Genomic DNA, 27,024 nt, shown 5'->3' with positions numbered 1-27,024 from the left:
ATTTGTTCATTTCTTCTATTTGATCATGGATCTTACTAATTTTCTGAAATTGACATACATTAGGAAAAGTCCCCTTTGGGCGTATGAGTTATAAATATTTTTTTTCTTGGTTTAATCTTTTTTTTTTTTTTAAAGATTTTATTTATTTATTTGACAGAGAGAAATCACAAGTAGATGGAGAGGCAGGCAGAGAGAGAGAGGGAAACAGGCTCCCTGCTGAGCAGAGAGCCCGATGCGGGACTCGATCCCAGGACCCTGAGATCATGACCTGAGCCGAAGGCAGCGGCTTAACCCACTGAGCCACCCAGGCGCCCCTCTTGGTTTAATCTTTATCTTTTGATTTTGATGATGGTATTACGTAGTCTGTGGCTTTTGGGTCTCCCATTTCTCCTCATTTTTAAAATTCAAGTCTTCAATCTATTTGGAACTTATCATAAGATATGGGTTATAGATACAACTTTGTTTTCATTGAGCTCACATTACTATGGAATTATTTGCCTCCATGGCTCTAAATGATGCCTGAAAATATATGATATAGCTATGTGTTCACTTTTTTGCTCATAATAAGATTGTAAACTGCACTAGGGCAAGGACCTTGGCCACCACTGTTTTTCACTATATCCCTAATACCTAGCAAATCCTTGGGACATAGTAGGTACTCAGTCATTATTCAGAAAATAAAGGAATGAATGAGTGAGTGTATCCGAGAGCTACAATCACAACAGTGCTTCCTAACAAACCACCTCAAAACTCAAAGGCATATAAGAAGCTTTTATTGCTCAGTCACACAAATCCTGATACCTGGATCCTTCCTCACAGAGATGATTTCCGTGGTCTGGGATGCAGCCTGGGTATCTGGATTTTTTTTTTTTTTCTGAACTCCCCAGGAGATTCTTACAGGCATCAATATTCAAGCACCTTTATTTTAGTTGATATTTGCTATTATTCTAACTGGTTGTATCAAAGTTTCAAGTTGCTTGATTATGATGCTATTATCAGAAGCATAGTAATGAGGGAACTGAGGCATATAGAAATGAAGTAGAACTTGGATTATGTTTACAGAGAACAAGAATGTGAAATTTTAGAAGCTACACAGGAATTTAATCATAGGATTCAGGTTCTCACACTTATAACACAACAATTCATCTCATGGAGAGGGGAAGATTCCTTATCAAGTGACTCAGATCCCCAAATTATCAAGGACTTACAGAAAGTTCATGTCACAATGATATATATTGTCAAATACAATGAGAGGAAATTGGCATTCGCTGTTCTTACGAAATACTCCCAGGACAACTCTGTACAGTTAGACCAAGATCATCTAATGCTGTACTTTTTTTCCTTCTTAGGAGAAGCAGGTGAAACTAAAGAGGGTGTAAATTCATCCGTTGTTCTTTGACAAGGTGTTGCCAAGGTCCCTGGGATTCTCTCCCAAAGACAGCTGGTATTAACAAATCTCTTGTGTGAGGCTTCTTTGTTTAGAACCCCAGCTTGATCGGTCTCTCTCCTGATTTATTTTCTCCATCCACAAATAGGGGGGGAAATTTCTCTGTGTGTAACTCAGGTAAAGGGAAGGAAATTTGTAATTGAATGTCACCATGAGCCCACAATTTCTGCACCAGGGCAGATTGCTCTTCCCTCACCATTGAAACAGCCTCTTGCTTGTCACCCAGGATCTTGGCCCAGCTCCGCAGCCCAACACTGTTTATACTGAAGAGTAGGTAATACACATGGCTTGACATTGTGAATTACGAGTAAAGGGAACTGGAAACACTTTGACCATTATCTTGCTTTTGAATCCTGCAGCCATCTCCTAGTGACCGGGGGAATCAGACTGCGGTCTGGCCCAGACAGAGGAGCACCACTGTTCAACGCAGCCAACTCTAAAGTAAGTGTGTGTTGTGAGTGGCATCTAGCACTCAACAGGCACTTAATAAATATTCACTAATAACATTAGGCCACTCAGCACCAAGCAGGAAGATAAGGCCATTTTTTTTGTTTTATACATGAGTAATTGATAAAAAAAATAATTGCAAAGCTTTAAATGTTTAGCAGTGATTAGCTAAAACCATCACCTCAAAGCCCTTCCCACTTTGATAAACTCATTCCCATGAAAATACTCAGAACCTGAGAAACAGCAGGGAAAGAAGCCAATAAAAGCAGCTCAAAGAGTTTTACATTATCTCCATAAGCTATCTAATCTAGCCATTTTGGATGATCTATGTAAATTAATTACACTTTTTAATTAGGTGGTCTTTTAGCTTGCATATTGAAGTTTACCACTAATTACAGCAAGGCAGGAGGTCACTTGATTGGTATGGGAAACAAGAGGCCTTTATTTCATTGAACTGAAACACTGAACAGTTAATGCTTGGGGAAAAAAAACTGTAAAATTTATGTCAGTTCTCAAAATTCAAACTGCGCAGCTCTTGTTCATTTTTCCTTTTGACTCGAATCTCCTCTATAGCTCACTGGGGGTTTTCCTTTATAAATATCAGAATGACTTCTAAACACCCACTGACTCAAAACTATAATAATATAGCAGCTAGGAAGCCTGAATTTTACATCCCTAATGCTAGGGGGAGAAAAACCCATCCTTTTGATATTAGTCACATTAAATGCTATTTAATTACAAGTGCAGCTGTTTCCAGATGTGACTTTATTTTGTTTCTGCCAGCCAGCCAGTCTTCGATTTTCATTAACTTCCATCATTTAAACAGATAACAACAAAAGCCGCCAAAAGCTAATGCTATGCTTCATGCCAAGCCAAACAAAGTACTCTTGAATTTAAGAAATATGGTGGTGACTATAGTGAACAGAGTACATTTAATATCTTTAAAATATTCCTGAATGACATTTTATGGTTCTTTCCCTCATTTAATTTTGCATCAGGCAGCAGGACCCCAAATTTCCATTCTCTTCCCACATTTTAGTGACCCATGTTGTCCAATAGGGGGAGGCAAATTAGACAAGAAGTATTTGCTGATTTAATGCAATCCTTAGAAAAATCAGGATTGCGGGGCGCCTGGGTGGCTCAGTGGGTTAAGCCGCTGCCTTCGGCTCAGGTCATGATCTCAGGGTCCTAGGATCGAGTCCCGCATCGGGCTCTCTGCTCAGCAAGGAGCCTGCTTCCTCCTCTCTCTCTCTCTGCCTGCCTCTCTGCCTACTTGTGATGTCTCTCTGTCAAATAAATAAATAAATAATCTTAAAAAAAAAAAAATCAGGATTGCTGGGGCACCTAGGTGGCTCAGGTCATGATCCCAGGGACCTGCGACCCCACCTCCCCACTTGGTGTTTGCTCTCTTTCTCTTTCTCAAATAAATAAATCCTAAGAAAGAAAGAAAGAAAGAAAGAAAGAAAACAGGATTGCTAATTAAAAAAACACAACATGAATAAAAGTCTTGACCTGGAGGAATTCTCCTACCCGCCACTCAGAGGGGTCCTCCTTTTCATGCCGACACACATACAGCACAATACAACACAATCCAATATTGGGAGTTCAGTTAATCTACTGCTGATCATGTTTTCTCCTGAGCTAAGGGCTATGCTTCTGCGCGATGGCCCGTGCACCTCCCACAAAGGGCAAAGGTATATTTCTGGGGTCATTCCGGTCTCCTCCTCCAGCTTTCTATTTTCTTTCTTTTTTTTTTTTAAAGATTTTATTTTATTTGACAGAGATCACAGGTAGGCAGAGAGAGAGAGGAGGAGGAAGCAAACTCCCTGCTGAGCAGAGAGCCCAATGCGGGGCTCCATCCCAGGACACTGAGATCATGACCTGAGCAGAAGGCAGAGGCTTTAACCCACTGAGCCACCCAGGCGTCCCCAGCTTTCTATTTTCAAATCACTTTCAACAGGGCAATTTAAAAGGAGGGGCACCAGCTGGGGGCATCAGGAGGCTTGACATCCAGGCCCCATTCTCAGAGAACTGGGTGACTGCAGTCAGCCCCTTCACTTCCCTGGTGGCCCCCACTTATCTCATCTGTGAGATGAGGGATTCATTTGTACCAGGTGTCCTTGAGTTCTATCTATTTCTACTAACTTCTAAGGCTGCCTCTGCTGAAGTTTTTATCATATTCGAGTCATTGTGTATTTACCTGCACAAGGGTAAGCTCTCAGAAGGAAGGACTCGAATTTTATTCCCTTTTCTGACCCCCAGCACCTACAGACCAAATGTTGTAGAAGTGCAGTAAACATTTGTTGAATTAATGGGACTAAACATCAAGGCAATGATGGATGTGTTTTTCATAGCAGAAACAGCAACCTTTTTTTTTTTTTTTGAGCACATACAATAAGCTAGGCATTGTGCTAAATACTTTATATAGTTTGTCTCATTTAATTGAGGGAGACAAGCTCATAGCTCCTATTTTCTTTCTTCTTCTGGGCAGACATTGCTAAAAACAATTCATTCACAAAGGGATTCATCCTTACCCGGAGAACCTCAATTGTGCTTGAGGTTGCAATGTTAATGTTAGAAACAGTTACCTCCCCCAGATATCCCTGTTTCCAGGGGCCAGCCATGTGGCCAGTGAGATATAAGAAGAAATCTACTGGGCAGGGCTTCCAGGAAAGCTCTTATCTTGCAGATATAAAGGGGGAAATATCAGCTGGAACTTGGCTTTGATCATCCCACCTGCTCTTTTACTTCCTGCCTGGGACAGATTTTGTTAACATGCGAACAAAGGCAACAGTATAAAGGTTAGAGGAGCAAAAAGTTCTCTGGAACCTGGATCCTTGGTGCCTTCCTTGAGTGGCTGCATCAGCCCAATACCACACCTCCAGACTTCTGGTTTGGTGAGAAAGCTGAATCTTCTAAGGTATTCTACTTTGCCCACACTCCATCCATGATGATACTGCCATTACTTAGTTTTCCCAAACATGGAACATTCCTGACCTTTGTTTTTATAGTTTTGGTCTACTCATACGCTGCCTTTTTTTTTTTTTTTTTTAAGATTTTATTTATTTATTTGACAGAGAGAGAGAGAGAACACAAGCAAGGGGAGTGGGAGAGGGAGATGCAGGCTCCCCACTCAGCGGGGACTCCAGTGCTGGGCTGGAGCCCAGGATTGGGCTCGATCCCAGGAAATCCTAGACCCTGGGATCATGACCTGAGCCAAAGGCAGACACTTAATGACTGAGCCACCCAGGCACCGCAAGCCTTCTACCAAAAGTCATACTCCAACTCATACTCCTGACTCATTGCCTGCTTCTTCATGACTTTCTACATTTGTAGCTCAGCCTTTGTTTGACCACTTCTATATTAACTGTATTTTCTCATTTTCTCTATTTCTGATCCTCTGGTATCTGGGGCCTCCCTGACTAGGGAGAGTCTGACCTTCCAAGGATCTAGTCAATTCTTAGACATAGCAAACTACTTACCACCAAGAGTACCTTTCAGCAAACCAACCAACCCAGAGCCCTTATTCTGTACCACCTCCTGTATCTGGCTTTTACACTCCAGGAGGCAATATTCCCCTGCCCTAATCATCCCAGGGCCAGGTAATGGACAACTAAGGACTACCCCTGTGGTCCCTAGAGGATACAGTTGCCAGTTATTCAGCTGAGCCGGTTATCAATTATTCAAACTATCAAACTGTCCAACCCTAAGTCTGCTCAGCTGCTTATTACTTTGCCCATTCTCTCCTGCAAAAACTGCAATAAAGTCTTTTGCCCATGCTTTCCTCATACTCCTTCTGCTTCTTGACTCACCCTGGTGCTTCCCCATATGGCCCTACATCACACCAGGCAGGGACACCATGTCCCTTCTGGGGAATTTTAAGTAAGAAACTATCTTTTCTAAAGAGACCATTGTCTCCTGATCTGTTGACCTCGCCAGACCTGAAGATTTTATTTATTTGAGAGAGAGAGAGAGAGAGAGAGAGCACATGAGTGAAGGGAAGGGGCAGAGGACAGGGATAATCAGACACCCCCCCCCCCCCCACTGAGCAGGGAGCCCACAGAGCTCAATCCTAGGACCCTGGGATCATGACCTGAGCAAAGACAGACACTTAACCCACTGAGTCACATAAGCTCCCCTCCCAGGTGCATTTCAAACAACTTCCTGGGGAGCCTGGCAGGCTCAGTTGGTAGAACATACAGCTTTTGATCTTGGGGCTTAAGTTCAAGCCCCATGTTGGGTGTTGAGATTAATTAAAAATAAGAGCTTTAAAATGAAATAAAAGTAATAACTTTCAGTAGCTTTACCCTACCTTCCTTTTTCATCGTTCCACACCATATGCCAAGACTTATGCAGGTAGGACAGGAAGAAGGTACTGGTTTTATTGCATTTGCTAGTCTCATTCTATCTTCAGTACACTTGGTCACTGTTGTTGATTATGGGTTATAAGCTCTTCAACTAGGAATAATTATTGCCTCTCTTGATGGATTTAAATTTTTCCTTTGTAAAAACTAGGCATCTACAATATTAGATGCCTAGTGATGATATGATATACATTAGCAAACAATGAAAACTACTGGAGAAGCTGGGCACATGGATTCTTAGAAAGTTAAAGGTAAATAGGGTCTTTTTGTTTTTTTAAGATTTTATTTATTTATTTGACAGACAGAGATCACAATCAGGCAGAAAGGCAGGCAGAGGGAGAGGCAGAAGTAGGCTCCCTGCTGAGCAGAGAGCCTGATGCAGGGCTCTATCCCAGGACCCTGAGATCATGACCTGAGCTGAAGGTAGAGAATTAACCCACTAAGCCACCCAGGTGCCCCCAAATAGGGTCTTTAGAAATCATCTAGAGACCAGACTCTACATCAAATCTTCTGTAGCCCAGACAGGTAAAATGACTACCTAGGCACACATGAAGACAATAATATTCCAAAGTATGGACAATTTACATGAGGGACATTCTTCTCTGTCGAGCACTTAGTATATATAAAATCTCATGTAGGCCCTAGGAAGAAGGTGGGGGGGTGGACTCAAAGATAAGGTAGACTTTGATCTTGCCATCTATTTTTTTTAAAAAAGATTTTATCTATTTATTTGACAGATGGAGATCATAGGTAGGCAGAGAAACAGGCAGAGAGAGAGGAGGAAGCAGGCTCCCTGCTGAGCAGAGAGCTGGAGGTGGGACTGGATCCTAGGACCCTGGGATCATTAACCCACTGAGCTACCCAGGTGCCTTGATCCTGCCCTCTATGAAAGGAGAAAATAAAAAGCAGTAAATAACTAAAGCTTAGGGTAGAAATAGCATTTCAGGTAGAGATGAAGAAATGTGTGAATCCCTTCTATTTACTAAAACCCTTCTAAGAAAATACTACATAATTAAAAATAAATTAACCCACAAAGACAACCAGAACAGGACAGGAGATAACACCAGGTAAAAGGTTTAAAAACAGCTTTCTTTCTTTGTTCTTTTTTTTTTTTTTTTTTAAAGCAGGCTCCATGGGGCTTGAACTTACAACCCTGAGATTTAGAGTCATGGCTCTACCAAATGACCCAGCCAGGAGCCCCTACACATAGCTTCTAAAAATGAAAAGCAGCAAGAGCAATGGTGGCTGACTTAACAGAAGAAAGTTAAACCACAGAAGTACTCACAAAGGACACCGAAAATAAGTGGGACCCTTGGCCCTACAGTGTAATGGAGGAACTGAAGGTTGGATGAATGACATTCCAACCTCTGGTCAGGTGACTACCTCTACTTTCTTAAGCAACAGAAGGTTTATTCTCTAGAGATACTGAACATGAGAAGATCTGGATTTGGAAACCTATCCAAGAGGCTAGGATTGAGTAAGCACTGAAAATGGTGGAATTAACTGAGAAGTGAACACTTAACTTCTGACATCTCTCTCCCTTCCCCCAACTACTGACCAAGACGATAGCCTGGAATATTCTTCTCTGGAGAAATAAAAAAGTACCAGAGGAAAAGCCTCTACAAACTAACACTTGGTGGGGGGGGGAGTGCGGGGTGTCTCTCAATGAAAGTTCGGTTTTCCCCATCATCAATCCACAGTAAAGAACACAAGCCAACACGCCAACCAACACAGCATAACTAGGCAGCTTTCTTGGTAGCTCTTGAATATTAATGGAGACCAGAGAGAATGAAGAAGCTTGTAGGAAAATGGAACTGTGAAGATAGCAGAATAAGATGTTAAGAGAGCCAGAATTACAAAATCAAAGATAAGAAACTATTGCATTCACAAAACAAATGAAATATTCTATGCAAAAGAAAGCCCAAGAGATCAACAAAATTCTTTTAGAAATTTAAAAAGACGACAGTTGGAATAAAAAATTCAGGGATGACTGGGTAGCTCAGTCAGTTGAGTGTCTGCCTTTTGCTTGGGTTGTGATCCCAGTGTCCTGGGATCAAGTCCTGCACTGAGCTCCCTGTTGCGCAGGGAGAATGCCTCTACCTCTTTCTCTCTGTGTCTCATGAATATATAAATAAAATCTTTAAAAAAAAATTGAGTAGAATTAGAAGGTGGAATTGACGACATTTCCCAGAAAACAGATGGAATAAAAAGATGGAAAATATAACGGAGCAGATAATACATACTAAGTAGTACTGTCCAATAGGAGTATATTACAAGTCACATTTTAAATTTTGATTGTTTTAGAAGTCACATAAAAAATAGCCAAAATTAATTTTAGTAATATATTCTATTTATTTATTTATTTTAAAGATGTTATTTATTTATTTGACAGAGAGAGATCACAAGTAGGCAGGGGGGGGAAGCGGGCTCCCCACTGAGCAAAGAGCCCCATTTGGGGCTCGATCCCAGGACCCTGAAATCATGACCCGTGCCAAAGGCAGAGGCCCAACCCACTGAACCACCCAGGTGCCCCAGTAATATTCTATTTAACCTAATGCATTCAAGATACTGTCATTTCAATATGTAATCAATGTAAAATTATTAATGAAATATTTTATAATCTTCCTTCAAACTGAATCTTATGACATACCTCAATTTGGATAGTCCACACTTCAAATCCTCAAAAGCTACAAGTGGCTAGAAGTTACCATATTGGAAAGCACAGATACAGAAGATCCAATATCCGAATAATGAGAATTCCAGAAAGAACAAAAAAGAGGAAGACATAGGATTCTGGCAACAGACGTCTCAACACAAGACAGAGGCAGAAGGATACCACCAGGACAACAAGTATGTGGCAGAGAGTTACCAGTTCCTAGTGGGGCTGGAGGATGGAGGCTCCGGAAGGGAGGGTTCCATGTAAAAAACAACCAGTGGATGTTTAAAAGTTTAAATTCATTTGTCAGCTGTTTGAGAGATGTGTCAAAGCATTTGGGAAAAATTAAGGCTTTATATAAATTAAACAAAAGTATTGAGCTATTATTAATTTCAAGAAAAATAAATAATTGGGGGAAATCAAACATATAATCAGAGTACATTAATTGGCCTAAGAGAACTAAACCCTCAGCTATCATGGTGGGAAGTCAATAAATGATGGTGGAAAATGGGAAATCAAGACATGAGCAGTATATGCCTATGACTTAGAAATACGGTGGTAAACACCAGAAGGAGCAGATGAAAGAGTCAAAACTGGGAGGGCAGTGGGAGTTTGCTGCATCTTATAACCTTTTATACTACCTGATTTTAAGAACTTTGCCCATGTATTATTAATACCAAATAATTACAAATATATATATATAAAATGTAATAACATTAATATAGATAAATGCTAAGAGTTAAGAGTGAAATTATAAACCTCCAGAAGGAGTAGAGTGGGGAAAGTTTCTTAGAGGAGCTAGAAAGTAGAGGCTAGTAGAGTAATGTCTAGTTTCTTTTTCATCTCCCACGGGGCAGGGAGGTTTTTAAATAAATAAAAATAGATTCCTAGATATCTACGAATTTGAAAGATGGTAAAAATGCTAATTCTTTTGTAGTTGTTCTTCCTTTGTAACTACTCAAGTTGCTGTAACCAGAAATCTTGATTATCAAATATGGAACTAGAAAGATGTTAAAGATTATCTAACTCTCTAATGTCATAATTAGCTAAGGGATTGTTAGTAAAAGAACTATTTGTGGGCCTAGCCTCACACCCACTGTACCAGAATCTCCAAAGGTAAGGCCTAATTACCCGTATGTATGTATGTATGTATTCATGGAGAGTGATAGAGGCTATTTTATTTGTTTTTAATATTTTATTTATTTGAGAGAGAGAGAAAGAGAGAGCACAAGCATGAACAAGGGGGAAGGACAGAGGGAGAGGGAGAGAAGCAAAGTCCCTCCTGAGCAAGGAGCCCAACGCAGGTGTTGATACCAGGACCCCGGGATCATGACCTGAGTTGAAGACAGACATTGAACTAACTGAGCCACCTAGGCGCCCCCACAAACTGTTTTTTTTTTAATATTTAATTTATTTATTAACAGAGAGAGAGAGAGAGAGATCACACGCAGGCAGAGAGGCAGGCAGAGAAAGGAGGAAGCAGGCTCCCTGCTGAGCAGAGAGCTGGATTCCGGGTTCAATCCCATGACACTGAGATCATGACCTGAACTGAAGGACTTAACCCACTTAACCCACAGAGCCACCCAGGCACCCCCACAAACTGTTTTAATAAAACTTTTAGGTGACTCTGATGTACACCCGAATTTAAGAACTATAATGAGTTAAACTATCACATGAATGTAGCAGTTGGTGCAATAGAAAGCTCATTATCCAATCACGTCTCATTTTATAGAGGAAGAATGGAAAACCAGAAAACTTAAGACTCACCCACTAGAGTGCCATTAGCATCTTGGTAGCGTAAGGAAGACAGTGTCTACAAGTTGAAAATGCTAAAGCCAAAAAAGCTGAGGCAGCCAGAGCCCTAAATCACATCACTGAACAGCTCTTCTGAACTCAGAACCATCTACTCCCAGATTTCAGTTGTGTGGGACCCTTGATCATCTCTGTTGTTTACATCGGCTTTGGTCAGGTATTCTATTACTAACAGCTGAACACATTCTAGGTGATCCAGAGGTCCTCTGAAAACTCTGCAGTTTTTCACTTTATCTCTTACCTGGGATGACTTAGACAGCTGAGGCATATTATACAACATCCAAACTGAAAGTTTGTGTTGGTCCCTTCCTTTGGGCTCCAATAAGACCTTCTATGACTCCCATTCTAATATCAATTTTCATGTCTGGGTCTTCCCCCCAACCCCAACACCACCAGTCAATTCTCCAATATCAGATGGGTGCCCTACAATTTAACTCAGTTCTGACACTATCTACCTAGAGACTGCATCAGATTCCACAGTCAAGGGTTCAGTCCTACAAGACTGCCCCCCACCACAACCAAACCTAGATTATCACTTATGCTTCTGACAGATCAAATACAGACTGGAGGTTCCAATAGCCCCTTCCTTGGGTTTGATTAATTTGCTAGAGCAGCTCAGAAAACTCAGAGAAACAATTTACTGGATTACTGGTTCATTATAAAAGGGTATAACTCAGGAGCAGCCAGATGGAAGAGATGCATAGCTTCAGTGGTTCTCCAGGAGTGCCCTTCTCCTGAGGCTCCATGGTTTACCCACCAACCCAGAAGGTTTTCCTTCCTTTTCAGTTTTTAATGGAGGCTTTATTTCGCTGGCAGGATTGATTAAATCATTGGCCACTGGTGACTGATTCAACCTCCAGACTCTCTACCTTCCCCAGAAGCCACGGAGAAGACTAAAAGTTCTAAACCTCCAATCACAAGGTTGATTCTCCTGGCAATCTGCCCCCATTCTTCTGTGCTTCCAAAAAGAGCCACTGAATTGACATAAGCTCAGATGTGGTTGAAAGTGGTTTGTTATGAATATTAAGACACCTTCATCACACATTTCCCCCCCCCCCCAAAGAATTCTTCCCCACCCCCAGGGGTAGAATTTAATGATTCATCAGTTGCATATAACACCCAGTACTCATTTTATCAAGCGTCCTCCTTAATGCCCATCACACACACCTAACTCCCCTCCGGCAACCCTTAGTTTGAGTTAAGAGTCTCTTATGGTTTATCTCCCTCTGTGTTTTCATCTTATTTTATTTTTCTTTCCCTTCCCAGGGAACTATGTTCATCTGTTTTGTTTCTTAAAATCCATGAGTAAAATAATTTGGTATTTGTTGTTCTCTGACTGACTTATTTTGCTTAGTGTAATACACTCTAGTTCCATCCACATCATTGCAAATGGCAAGATTTCATTCTTTTGGATGGCTGAGTAATATTCCATTACACATACACACACACACCCCCCACATCTTCTTTATCTACATCTTCTATATCCATTCATCAGTTGATGAACATCTAGGTTCTATCCCTATTTTGGCTATGGTGGACATAGCTGCGATGAACATTGGGGTGCATGTGCCCCTTTGAATCACTATGTTTGTATCCTTTGGATAAATTCCTAGTAGTGCAATTGCTGGTTCATAGGGTAGTTCTATTTTTAACTTTTTGAGAATCCTCCACACTGTTTTCCAGAGTGGCTACACCAGCTTTCATTCCCATCAACAGTGTAAGAGGGTTCCCTTTTTTCCACATACTTGCCAACACCTGTTGTTTCCTGACTGGTTAATTTTAGCCATTCTGCCTGGTGTGAGGAGGTATCTCATTGTGGTTTTGATATGTATTTCCCTGACACCTTTATCACGCTTATCACTTAGGAAATTCCAAGGGTTTCAGGAACTCTGTACCAGAAACAGTACAGACCAAATATCTATTTCTTATTATAAATCACAATATCACAATGACCTTTATCATGGCACTTGGTCCACTGAAATGTAAGCATAAGTTATGGGATCATGAACTTCTCAACTGTGTATTCCCAGAGCCTAGCACAGTACCTGACATATAGTAGGTACTGAATGAATAGCTGTGTCATGAATGAAAAATGGATTCCAAGTCTGTTCTTGTTACAAATTACTATGGCTACTGCTTCTCTTTTATTTTGTCTATAGGCCCAACTATTTCCTTACCCAAGGGTTTGCTAACTTCCTTGTATATTTATAAACAAAGTAATAATTTCATTTTAATATAGCCTTTCCGCTAACAGAAACTACAGTTTTCCCTCTGAATCATAGTTTTCTTACCACCTGTGGCATGACCATCACTCTCTTTGCGGAAGTGGATGTAAAAAGTGGATATTCAGAAGAGAACAACTCCCAACCGGAATCAACCTGAGGACTAAATTATGTTCTACCAGGGGTCTGGAGGGGGTGGGGGTCTGGAATTAATTGAAGGGAGTGGAGAGTAGAAGAATCAGGACAATGGTGCTAGCTGTCCTGCAAAGCTGAGTAAAGTCTCTGCTAAGTAGGCCACAGACATCCCAGAGCCAAGCGAAGGCTAAGTTCCAATGACTGGGATCCTTATACTCTAAATGCTTAAAAAGGAGGTCGCCCATTAGAGTACTTAGAGAAGGCTCTGTTTATGTCTCCTTATATCAGGAAGGGAGACTGTGGCGCTGACAGCTATATTTCTCAGGGAGGGGGGCCAAACACTTGTATGAGCTTCACTCTTTTCCTTGGGAATCTGTTCACCTGTGGGTGCTGTCAGCAACCTGCTTGGAGATCTACACACTTTGGAATTTGGGGAGTAGGTCCTGCAGCAGGAAAAGCTCTCCAAAGTGAATGTTCAAATCAGGCAAAGACCATGATAGATTACTTTCCTCAATTTTGTCTTGTGTCCACTGCACCTTCCAGACTCAGGTAACTCCTCAGAAAATCATTTGCCTTTAAAAGGAGCAGAAGGGATGTCAAGTGCTGTCTTTCTCCCTGAGATAACCTAACAAATGTCAATTTTCTGCAGTGTCAAATCCTTTAGCTCAGCCCCATCACTTTCATGACAGACCCCCATCCCTTTTCCCAGTGCACCTGGAACAAGCCCACCTCGCAGGAGCCCGCTTCAGTTCTCACAAGCCAACCCCATTGCACTGCACTTTCCGCTTCTGCAGGCAACTCCTGGCCCTGCGGCTCAGCAACACTTTCTCTTCCCTTTGTTCTTCTGGCCTGGGGTGGCAGCAGTTTCCTGCAGTTTTTGATCTCTGATTGCTTCACTATTTCCTATTTCCTATTTTTTCCTCCCTTCCTTCCTTTCCTTCTTTTTTCCCTACCCACCCCCTCACCCCCTGCCTTCCTTCCTTCCTTTCCTGTTACCATTTCCTATTTGATGTTCAGCTCTTCCATCATTTACAAAACAATTCCTACATTCAATTCTCTTTGGAATTTCTCTTAAAATCCCTTTGAACTACTTGGTTTTAGTAGGGTCCTGACTGACAGTTGCACTTCCTGTGTGTGAGATCTATATAAGCTGCCAGGACACATCATCTGAAGCTGTGCTGTCATCACCCTGTGTCTACATCTGTGGAGGTTCCAGCCTAGGTTAAGCGGATGGTCCGTATTCTTGTAGCTCACAGGGTAGCGTAGGGCTTGTAGAAACCACATGGAGTCTCTCTCTACATAGCGCATATTCTCAAACCCAGCACTAACAATCTGTCTCATTTATGGAACTTTGGGGGGCAGCTTTACAGCGTGAGGACCCACATGGTTTGCTGTTTCTTTGGCCTGGAATATTTCTCAATATTTCTCAATTTAAATCTCATTTTCCTGAGGAAGCCTCTTCCATCACTCATAGTTCACACGGAATGCTTCCATCTCTGTGTACCTACAGTCCCTAGGCCTTCCTTATTCTGTCTTTCCTGCTATATTGTATTTGCCTATCTGCTGTTCGCCTTTCTTGCCACACTGGAAGTTGCCTGAGGTTAGGGAGTATGCCTCTTCTTGTTCACCATTCTATTCCTATTATCTTGCACAACAAAGTTTTTTTTTTTTTTTTTTTAAGATTTTATTTATTTGTCAGAGAGAGAGGGAGAGAGAGCGAGCACAGGCAGACAGAGAGGCAGGCAGAGGCAGAGGGAGAAGCAGGCTCCCTGCCGAGCAAGGAGCCCGATGTGGGACTCGATCCCAGGACGCCGGGATCATGACCTGAGCCGAAGGCAGCTGCTTAACCAACTGAGCCACCCAGGCGTCCCAACAAAGTTTTGATAAATAAATGAATGAAATACTCTTAGACATGAGGGACAAAGTGTCACTCTGCTGGTCTAGAACTGAGTCTCCACAGGGCCTGGGTCAGTAAAGTCCAAGCATCCTGCTTGGCTTCCAAGAGCATTCAAAACCTAGCCTGACCATCTGTTTACTTTAGCTTTCTCCATGACTCTTCAGCCCAACAAGCCCACCACTCCACATGGGCCAGTAACTTCTTAGATATACAGCAGTAAGAGGTACTGTCGCAACTGCTCACCTTCCTTCCTTCTATCCCACCATCCTTCAAGTCTCACCCTCCATCTTGTCCATGAAGTGTCCCAGGTAACTCTACTCTGGTCTTAAAATTCTTACCATCCATGTCTTTTATTGATTCTTAAGATCTGAATACCATCTCCATCTACCCACAAGGGTTGTAAGGGAAGAGTCTTGCATCATAGATGCTGAAAAACATCAAATGCTTGTTTTCTTTGCCCCACTTGCCAAAGGGAGGGTACGAGCCTAAGCCTTGGCTTCACCAATCAGAAACAACTCATCCTAGACATTGCAATCAGAACTGGTGTTGTAGAGCAAGGATGATGATGTTGCGCTTCCTCGGTGGTAATGGTGGTGGTGGTTGCCAGAGCTCCTAGGACAACCATGGCAAAGAGGGAACTGGCTGTGTACAGTGTCCAGGGATCCTGTTTCAATATCCAACTGCATTTATCCTACATTTCTACATTATCTCCTACATTAATCCTCTTCCTAATTCCCTGTTTTCAAGATTTTCTTGGATACTTGATGTTTTCCCCTAAATATACAATTTCGATAATTGTGGTATTGGACTTAGTATTAATTTGTGGAGAATTTCCATCTTTAAAATATTTTCACTAAGTGCATTACATTTTCTATTTCCCTATACACTCACTGCATATTATCAATTTAAAATTCATTAATATTAGTTTCACCAATGTTTTCTTTTCTTCTACCTTTCAATCTTTTTTTTCACTTATTTTGGTGTGAGAGATGAAACAGAGATCCAGCTTTATCGACCTCCCCAATTACCCAGTTATCCCAATATGATTTATTGAATAATCTCTTTCTCCCAAGGGTCTGAAATATCCTTCATCATATACTCGATTCCCATAAGTATATATTTGGGTTCACTCCTGAGTTCTATTCTCTTTGATCTTCTATTCTTTTTTTTAAAGATTTTATTTATTTGACAGACAGAGATCACAAGTAGGCAGAGAGGCAGGCAGAGAGACAGAGAGGAAAGAAGGTTCCCTGCTGAGCAGAGAGCCCAATGTGGGGTTCAATCCCAGGACCCTTGGATTATGACCTGAGCAAAAGGCAGAGGCTTTAACCCTCTGAGCCACCCAGGTGCCTCTGATCTTCTATTCTTTTACCATACATTTAATTACTGCAACTTGACAAAGTTTTAATAGTGAGCAAAATTAGTTTTCCCTCATTGTTATTTTTCATATCCCCACTCTAGTCTAATTGGATTTTATAGTCATTTCTTAAAATTCTCCTCCACCCAGCCCTGTTGTATTTTTTTTTTTTAAGATTTAGTTTATTTATTTGGCAGAGAGAGAGATCACAAGCCAACAGAAAGGCAGAGGGAGAGAGAGAAGCAGGCTCCCTGCTGAGCAGAGAGCCCGATGTGGGGCTCGATCCCAGGACCCTGAGATCATGACCTGAGCCGAAGGCAAAGGCTTTAACCCACTGAGCCACCCAGGCGTCCCAGCCCTGTTATATTTTACTTTACTGAATTTACAAGTTGACATAAAAGGAAACCATGTTTTGCCATTAATTTTCCATATATAGTACAAGTCGTTTTTTTAAAATGTTGTCTTCTGTGACTCAGTAGGGATTTATTTTCCCATTAAATTTGGTTATTGATGCGGGGCTCAATCCCAGGACCCTGGAGTCATGACCTGAACTGAAGGCAGATGCTTAAGGATTGAGCCACCCAGGCACCCCGAGGACCCTCTTTCTAAATGAGGTCATAGTCTTAGTACTGGGGGTTAGGATTTCAATATATCTTTTGGGGAGACATAATTCAATCCATAAAAATTCTATATATTACTTTTGAAGCTCTCCACTTTACCTCACTCCTCCTAATTATCTTACAGGGGACTCTTGCATTTACCTTGTACATAAGATATGTTTCACTCTATGCAGAGTGAAAAGGATGCATCTTTTTCACTCTTTCTCATTTCATCCTCTTTCTAGTCTCATTGGCCAATACTTTATCACACTGAGCCAACAGGTATTCATGTTTTAAAAATATGCTTCATTATTTTTGAGATTTGAATTTGATTATTACTGAAGTGAAACATTTTTGAAAAACCTAGCTGTTTGTATTTCTCTTTTTATGAATTGTGTGTTTCTATCCTTTATCGATTTTTTATACTGGGGACTCTTTATTAATTTGAAAGGGCTCTTTGTGCATTAAAAGTAATACTGTCTTGTGACATATATTCCCAAGACTTTAAAAGAACCTTGTCAACTATCTAGCAGTCAACAAAAAGCAAGAAACAAAATATAAGGTTCTGACCTACTGTCTCATAAATTAATTATACCTTCAGTGCAACAGTCCAATACATGAACAAATGCCTCTCGTATTATAAGAGCAGTAAGACGAATAGTGGAGTGCAATATAGATTTTTATGAAGCACTCTTGAAAATTTCAAGTACACTAATACTTATAACTTGTTTCATAGTGCACCATTTCTCAACCATTCAATTTCTTTCCAGCTAAAAGCACTCAAAAGAGTCTCAAGGACTAAATTATCTGATTAACCCTTTAATGTCAAATGCTGCACAGCTCTTGCTCATATACATGTCAAGTTTACACTGACATTTAAAGGCCCTAACTTCTAGTCAAAGAAAGGATTAATCTGTCGTTGGTTTATCTAAATGACCAAATAATAAGATTTAAGTGATAACCAGCTGTAGGATATGTCCTTATTAAATTTGATAGGATTTTTAAAAAGCCAAGTAATGTAATGAAGTTTGCAAAGTAATTTAGATTAACCAGGTTTGACTGCTCAATTTGGAAGTGATTCAGTGCACAGGTAGAGGCATAGAGACGATTTTTAAATATTGGGCTTGAATGTTCCTGACCAGAAAATCAAGAAATGTTGAATGAACATTAAAATATATTGTTTTAGCCAGTTTTCATTACTCATAATACATGCTTATTTTAGCAGTTTTTTTTTTTTAAAAATTGCCACAAGTTCCATTCCTTCCCAAGGCAATATTTACATAACTTATGGTACAAAATATAGTACAAAGTATGATATGGTACAAAATATGATACAGGACAGCTTAATTCTTGAAATGCTAACACTCACCTGAAATGTGAATGTCCCAAAAGCACAGCCACAAAGCTCCTGTCCAGGACTTTGGACAGTAAATTTTATCATTTTCATTTACTAGGATTGAATCTTCATTAGCCAAGAATGTCCAGATGAAAATGCTAGAACTTGGAAATGCTCTCTGGCATTCACTGGATTTGGTTACTTTTAACTCATTCACATGTTGTATTTCTATTTCCTTACCCTATGCACATTCTTACCTCCTTAGAAATTATGTGCCCTTTGCTATGCAGAAAAATACAGAAAAGTTAGGTTTACAACTTGATTCTGTCACTTGTCTTTGTTTTGCCTATTTACTTGATGAAAGCCATTAATTAGTATGTGCAAGGATTAAGGGCACCTAACAAATATTAAATTATTACAAGTTACAATGACACTTTATACCTGCAATGTGTGTAACTGCACATTTTCAGAGACAACTACTCTGAGACCTAAGTTTGTATGTGTTATAAGCTATTATTTATTTATATATAGGATAAACAGTTACTGTTTATCATAAATGAAGAGAAAGGAAGACAAAGAGACAATTCTTATTAAGTAGAAGCATTTTATATAATTGTATTAGAGTAGTGTTAATCACAATTCAATAGCAGGTTGTCATAATCATTGTTAAAAAAATGAAACAGAATAAAAAACAAATTGTACAAGAAATTGTACATATTAAAGATACCTACTGCTTTATGTATATATAGACCTCCATAAGTATGTACTGGGTCACAATGAAAAACGTGTTTCTTATTGAGGTTTGCAGTAAAAATAGTTTGAAAAGCACTGTATTATTAAGTGTGTTTATGGTGTGATGGTATCCTTCATGGCATTCTTTCCCTCACTCCAGAGGTTTTCACCTCTTGCTTTTCACTTATTCTACAAATGTTTACTGAGCAACTGCTATATGTTGGTTGGGGATCAGGTACTGAATAGAGAAAAAGGATTCCTTACTTTTGGAAATTTCTACCTATTATCTTACAGATGTAAGTTTTTAACCAAAAGCTCAAGAACAAGCGAATACTGCATGAATTACAACTGTTCTTAACTTACTGTGCCTCTTGATGGCCATGAAAATGTAAGTGGAATGTGTCAAAAACTTCCAGGAATAAGCCTTCACAGAATATGAAGCTTCTTGCTGCGTCTCATCAATGTCTGAAGAGAGATCCAGTACGAAATCTGTAATTGAGACAGCAATTCTCTAAAGGTGTATTTATTTTCATCTACCTTGTTAATTTCTACTTTCCTAGGCTTTGTGGCAAGAAAATATTTTTTTTTCAGCAACCAAGACTTGGGTTGTAGCTGTAAAACTTCCCTTTCAGAATTACTTTTTTCTGGAGGGACCAATATTTTTTGCTTTGAATATATATTATTTATGTATTTGGCAGAAGGTTGAAATGAAATTTTTTACACTTAAAAAAATGGTAAAATACTTTCTTTAAATGCTATCTTACTTGGAAAACTAAATATGCCATCTCACCCACCACCAAGAAGCAAAACTATTCTTGGGACTTAACACCAACCACAAAATAATCTAGAGGTTTAATTCTCCTGCTCAAATCTCTAATATTAAGAGAAAGTCTTAGTAGAAAGTTTTACATTGTAATTGTGTTTTTATTTCTTTACTCTTCCTCTCCCCACCTCATGTACTTTAAAAATGGCATGTAATATTTTAAGATGATGACATTTCAATTTAGAAAGGCTTCTGATTTATGTTATTAAGTAATTTTCTACATGTATATTTTAAAAATGATGGATTCTGTGCTTTACAACAGCATACCCTTTAGAAATAACAGCAGGAAAGAATAGTATTATTTTTCTCTTCTCTGATCTTTCTGACAGATTCAATAGATGTTATGGTTTCTGGTAATCATTGGTGACTTTCAAAATCAAACCAATTACCCTACAAGTATGTATCTTATAGCAGCAAAAATTCAGATTTTGTTATTTTTTCAATTATGGCTTTTAAAGTTTAAATGCTATTATTAGTATTTTAGTTCATTACATCACTGCTCAGGGTAGGCTGATGATATAAAGGTTTATACACATTTTCAAGAAACAGAAGAAAACTAAATGAGTTGTCATGTATTTTTAAGAAAATAAACTCAAATGATTAGGTAATTAATTGGTTTACAACTGTACTGGAAAAATACTTCATGATAAAATGATAATCTTTTCCAGTCAGTCAGGATTATCCAGGTTTGGCTATGACAGTGGATGCTGGAGCTGGCTCAAATCTTCCCAACCTTGTGTTCAATGATGTCATGTCGGTAGCCTGAAATTAGTCACAGCAGGAGTACCTATACCACAGAGGTAAGAGACTCCCTTTCCATTCTGAAGGTCTGTTAAACATTTGCCAATATACCATTATTATTCCTTTAAAATACAACTGAATTCTTTGTTCATAAGAATCTTACATGGAGATCTAAATAATTGATGTTTTTTGTATAAATCTATCTTTCTGGAAAGAGATTTAAATGTTTCCATTAGTTAACAGTGATGGAAATGTTAGACTTTCACTGTAAAGGGATAAATATGTGAGGCTTTATGCACAGACAAGTTCTTCCTTTCTTTTGAAGGAGTTGTACCCTATTCAGAATAAACTGTTCAAAATTTGGATTTTTATCTAAAAATAAAGGTATCCTATTTTTAACTCAATCCACACTTAGGAAGCAAAATACCTAGACTTCAAAGAGAACCTAACAGATTTTAATTCTCTGTCAAAAATGTCTATGATTTCATGATAAAAGGTTAATTAAAAATATTTTGTAAAGTATGAAATAAACAATTTTAGACGAACTCATTTATTTGACACGTTAAATTAGGCAAAGAAAAATATATGCAACTGCATAAAAAGAATCACATTCTCATACTACTTGAACATACAGCAGTGGTCAAAAATAATGAATTGTGGAATGGATCCCAGGATTTAATGCAAAAAACATCCTGTACAGAAAAACTTCAGGCTTCTAACTTCACTGAATCCAATACTAAACGTGCTTCCTTATATTCCTCAGTTTCTTCCAAGTCTTTTTCACCCTCCTGAAATGAAATATAATAAAATGAGATTTATCCTTCTCAAACTTAAGTGCTATTATTTACTTAATATTACAAACCATCAATATAAAGGCTCAAAAATTAACACAAAAAGGATTCCAAACCTCATCTAAATATTGTATAATTTCACAGATTTCCCATAGCTTTGTTTTTCATTGGTAAGAGAAGTAATAGGTTTTGTTGTTTCACTGTACAGCATCCTCACAGAGTAAGTGATAAAGAGGGTCACCTAAAGCTATTAGCATTAAATACATACATGAAAACCTCAGAAAAATGAAAAAAAAAAGTATTCTCATTTTGTCAACATGAATTCATACAAAAAGGATTAATATCAATGGACTAAAAATTAAAAAATGATGGTTTTCTAAAGTGTCACATATATGATAATATTCAGATGACAATAATCCTTGAACTACCCACAATGACAAAGAAGGGTAGTGGTGTCACACCAGTGATAAGTATAATCTTTGAATTAGAAAACCAAACTGTCTGCTTATTAATGAGTATTATGCATTTTACTACAAGGAAACAAAATGCTAACATCTTTTATTTTTTGATATCCAAAGACTGAGTTTTTCCTTGATACTTTATACATAAAACTCATACTAAAATATTATGTGAAGAGATAAATGAAACAGTATCATTTAAGTTATTCTGCATATGAACTTTTGTTTGATTTTTACTTAAATAAGTAAAGCTATGACCAGTTATTTGTGTTGGGTCAATAAAAGCTGAAGATGTACAAACAGTTACAGAGCAGAGAGAATAAAGTATGTGTGTTTCTTCTTCTTCTTTTTCTTTTTTTTTTAAAGATTTATTTATTTATTTGACAGAGAGAGAGAGACAGTGAGAGAGGGAACACAAGCTAGGGGAGTAGGAGAGAGAGAAAAAGGCTTCCCGCAGAGCAGGAAGCCCGATGCAGGGCTTGATCCCAGGACCCTGGGACCATTACCAGAGCCAAAGGCAAACGCTTAATGGACTGAGCCACCTAGGTGCCCCTGTGTGATCCTTTAATAGGAAAATTTAAAGCAAAAGGAGAATTTGCTTAACTCAGACTACAGGCAAAAATTTCTTAAAACCTCTATATTACACCTAAACATGTCTCTGTTCTCTGTTACTAACTATAAGCTCTTTGAGGGTAGAAATATTGTTGACTACATCCATACACACAAGTGTATCATTCAAAGACAGAATTATTCTTTTCAAGCTATTTCTATTACTTTTTCAGCTACTAGATTCATGAGAGAAAAAAGCATTTAAGTTGTCAGGAAATTAAAATGGTGCTACTGTCTCAGTTTTTTAATATAGTAATTATTTCCTGCTTTCATCTACCTTTTATTTCAAAACCAGTTTTGTTTTTGGCTGTAAAGGAAAGTTACCCTGACTTTGAAAGGTTCCTATAGATAAAAACGGAGTTCTGTGTCAAAATTAAAGTAAAATGTGAACATATCTCTGTTTTTTTCTTACAGATTTAGTCCTAATATAATTTTGGTGGGAAAACAAATGTCATTCTTTTTCAAAGAATACATATAATCATCCTGAGAAAGCCTCACAAAATTTTTGTTATAGAAGGCATAACTATGAATCACGAGACAGCTTGTAGCTAGTTAATATTAGCTCAAGAAACAGAAACATAAAATGAGATTAGTAAAGGAAATATCAGAATTCATCAAATTTAAAATCAAACAGTGAAAACAACTGGTTTGAATATAGTATCATGCAGTTATCTCTGTTAAGAAATAGGAGAACTTTTTAAAAAAATTTTTTTCAATTTATTTATTTTCAGAAAAACAGTATTCATTATTTTTTCACCACACCCAGTGCTCCATGCAATCCGTGCCCTCTATAATACCCACCACCTGGTACCCCAACCTCCCAACCCCCACCACTTCAAACCCCTCAGATTGTTTTTCAGAGTCCATAGTCTCTCGTGATTTACCTCCCCTTCTAATTTACCCCAACTCCCTTCTCCTAACACCCCTTGTCCTCCATGATATTTGTTATGCTCCACAAATAAGTGAAACCAAATGATAATTGACTCTGTCTGCTTGACTTAAGGAAATAGGAGAACTTTTAATTGTTTTTAGAGTCTTTTATAAAATGATTCTGCCACTGTATCACAAGGCACTTAACACTAGCAAGGATGGTAACAGTGTTATCCTGCTCCAAGTTAATAGGAAAGCACTGTCTATATTACAAGGCGTTTTTTCCTCTCAAACTGAGTAAGGTTTGACTCTAAAAGGATTCCAGATCCTTTTCGTAAGGGCCCAGATCCATTTGAAGCATCTGGATCTTCTGAAATTTTAAATAGTCTACTTATCTTTAATGTGCCAAAAAAAAGATCTTTATGTATGAACACTAAATATTTCAAGATACTGCTGGACAATGTTAGTGCTCTAAATATCTACCTTAATAACTCAAATATATTTAATTAACTAAGTTTAAATAAACAGAATAAACATGTTGGTTATAGTACTTCTACTGGAGGCTAATTAAAATACAATTTAATCTCTACTAATTATTTTAAAATATACTGGCATACAGTGCAAGTGTACAAAATATGTCCCAAACTAGTTTACAGCATTGAATACTTAAGATTTTGGCCTTCCATTTATTACACTGAAAGAATGTTTAAACAGAACACAGAGAAGAATTTACTTACTAATAACTGCAGAAGATCGGTATATGCTGCTTCCAACCTGCGCTGGCAATCTGGGATCATCATCCGGGACTCTTGCAGGATCTCTGCCTATAATGAAAATTTCTGTGAGACAAGCAGAGATAGTAGAACTTATGTGTTTAGCTCACACTTCTAAAACAGGTCAGAAGAATCAGGAAAAAATTATAGGTATGTTAAATAGTTTTATATTTTTTAAAAAATAGCTCAATATTTTAACTTAAATTATGATTAGAAGTTAGGAAGAATGACTATCATACTGTAAAATATTCAAAGTACAAGTTTTAAATCATTTGGTAATCACCTTTTCATGCTAAGTGAAAATTAACTGGAAATGCTTTTCATAGAGCATTTATTTAAAAAGGCTATTTAAAATAAACTATTTTTCCTGCTGTCACAAAGCACCTTTATCCAAAATGGGATCAGCTGGTTATATAAATATCTCCTGCATCTTCTGAGTAATAAAGAAAAACAGTGTTCAGATAATATCACATGGAGATAATTACTGCATGAAAAAAGTTATTGAGTTATTGATCACATTGTGTGCACACTGCAGGAGGTTCTTACTGAAAGGCAGAGGTAAAGAAAAAGAAAAAGCAAAGACCAGCAGGTTCATATTTTTGATGCTTATCATGCATAAAAAGTTATTACTTATCCTTGCGCTTCATTTTAGGACAGAGATTATTCTCCCCATGCACTTTGAGCCAAATTACCAACTTGGCACCCCTCTGAATCTAACTTCTGCCTATTCCTCCTGAAGACAGACACAACAGAATTAAACCCAGGAATATTTATTCTGGAGGGTATTTCTGGATATAAAATACATCATTCAAAGCTGAACTATAAAATATCAGATCATAAAAGAAAAAAATCAAAGCAATCACTGAGAAACCAATCAGTAGGAGGGTAAATAAATTAGTGTCAGATGTTCCTCAAATACGTCTTTTTCCTAAGATGGCAAGAAGCTTTATCTCCTTAAAACTATTCTCAGAGACACAAAAATCATTTAAACATTTATCTACAAAAAATAATGTTTGGGCAACTACTTTTGCTTAAAAGGGTACAAATTCCAAACTTTTACTAATTTTACTAATAAGCTTTATTAGCTAGCTCATATAAAAATAAAAAGGAAAGACATAACAATGGTAATCATACTATATTTTATTATTATTATTATTTTTTTTTTAAGATTTTATTTATTTTATTTGACAGAGAGAGAGATCACAAGTAGGCAGAGAGGCAGGCAGAGACAGAGGGGGAAGCAGGCTCCCCGCTGAGCAGAGAGCCTGATGTGGGGCTTGATCCCAGGACACTGAGATCATGACCTGAGCCGAAGGCAGCGGCTCAATCCACTGAGACACCCAGGCGCCCCTATTATTATTATTTTTAAAGATTTTACTTATTTATTTGACAGAAATCACAAGTAGGCAGAAAGGCAGGCAGAGAGAGAGAGAGGCGAAAGCAGGCTCCCTGCTGAGCAGAGAGCCCGATGCGGGGCTCGATCCCAGGACCCTAGGATCATGACCAGAGCCGAAGGCAGAGGCTTTAACCCACTGAGCCACCCAGGCACCCCAATCATACTACATTTTAATAGAAACTTTAGTAAGTCCCAGTATCTTCTTCCTTTCCCTAATAGTTTTGTCATAACATGCACTATAAACAAAAATCAGAATCATAATAAACAAGGATGCTCTCTATCCACATCTGTTTTCTCAGGTGAAAACCTATTGTTTAACTTCTTTTACTAACAAGATGCTGGCTGAAAACTCAAGACATAGGATCATGACTTTACTTCACTGCTAATCATACTATACCTAGATATTTAATCACTGTGACTAAATTATTTTTATGTATCTGGTTAGTATGAATATGTGTGAAAAAAATCACTGATAGACATTTCACTGGATACCTGATTCATATCCAGTGAAATGTGGTCCATTTGGACCACCCTTGAGAGTAACTTAAAGGGATTAAATAAGATGAAATGAATAGAGAGTAAGATCAAAAGCGTAAGTCAAAATGGATACTTAGAGAAAGTTTTTTGAAAGTTTCAGTACTGTCAATGAAATGAACTTTATAATTCTTTCATTATTATTCTATTATTATGGAGCAAGAATCCTCATTTAATCTATCAAAACAGGACTATGATGTAAATAGGGTCAAAGATCAGTCTCTCCCACGTACCATCCCCAATTCATTCAATAAGCTTACTATAGATCTACAGGATGCCCGGTACAGGGGATGCAAAGATGAGTAAAAGGGCAATTTTTGTGCTCCATTCCAGTATAGGAGCATGAATATGAAAATAAACACTTGATAGCTTCAAGAAGACTATGCCACTGGGAGCCAAAGGCATATAGTACAATCCTGGCTATGATGTGGAATCCATAAACCACATCTCTATCAAGGCCATAAACCGTATACTTTACCTCATAACAATGAATTACAACTGCAAGAAATAATTTTAAAAGACCATATATAAGGTGTGATTATATAGTAAAGAAACCCCTCAAAATACTTGAACTAAAGTAAATGAGTATTATCTTTCAAAGTGTTCTCCTTGGGAAGGAGTCACTCAGATGAATGGAGCCTCTCTTTAAAATATCTGAATAGGGTGGTTCAGTCGTTAGGCATCTGTCTTAGGCTCAGGTCATGATCTCAGGGTCCTGGGAACAAGCCCCACATCCTGCTCCCTGCTCAGCAGAAAGCCTGCTTCCCCCTCTCCCACTCCCCCTGCTTGTGTTCTCTCTCTCGCTATCTCTCTCTCATCAAACAAATAAATTCTTAAATAAAAGAAAATATCTGAATAAACTCTCAGTTTATTATAATGCTGACTATGACAAGACTGAGTTTAAGTCAGGATCTTGGCACAGATTGGGAGGTACAAGGAACCTTATGTAACACAGCAGGATGTGGTTCTACTCACGTGTTACTGTTCTTAAAACAAGTTAGGATATTTTGGGGAGAAAGTTATTC

At 38.5% G+C, this 27,024-nt stretch overlaps 1 protein-coding gene across 1 annotated transcript in view; it reads right to left on the bottom strand.

The window, feature by feature from the left end:
- Positions 1 to 18,859: 18,859 nt before the first annotated feature.
- TBCA (tubulin folding cofactor A) overlaps positions 18,860 to 27,024 on the bottom strand; it is an 80,304-nt gene continuing 72,139 nt past the window's right edge. Inside the window, exons 3-4 of the mRNA XM_044266630.1 lie at positions 24,034 to 24,120; positions 18,860 to 21,356 (exon numbers count right to left, since the gene is read on the bottom strand). Coding sequence (XP_044122565.1) covers positions 21,276 to 21,356; positions 24,034 to 24,120 — 168 coding nt within the window. The 3' untranslated portion in view covers positions 18,860 to 21,275. The remainder of the gene's footprint in view (positions 21,357 to 24,033; positions 24,121 to 27,024) is intronic.

This window comes from Neovison vison, chromosome 1, assembly GCF_020171115.1.
Source record: "Neovison vison isolate M4711 chromosome 1, ASM_NN_V1, whole genome shotgun sequence".
Lineage (NCBI taxonomy): Eukaryota > Metazoa > Chordata > Mammalia > Carnivora > Mustelidae > Neogale > Neogale vison.
The sequence above is the reverse complement of the archived record's forward strand: the minus strand, read 5'-3'. Positions and strand labels throughout refer to the sequence as shown.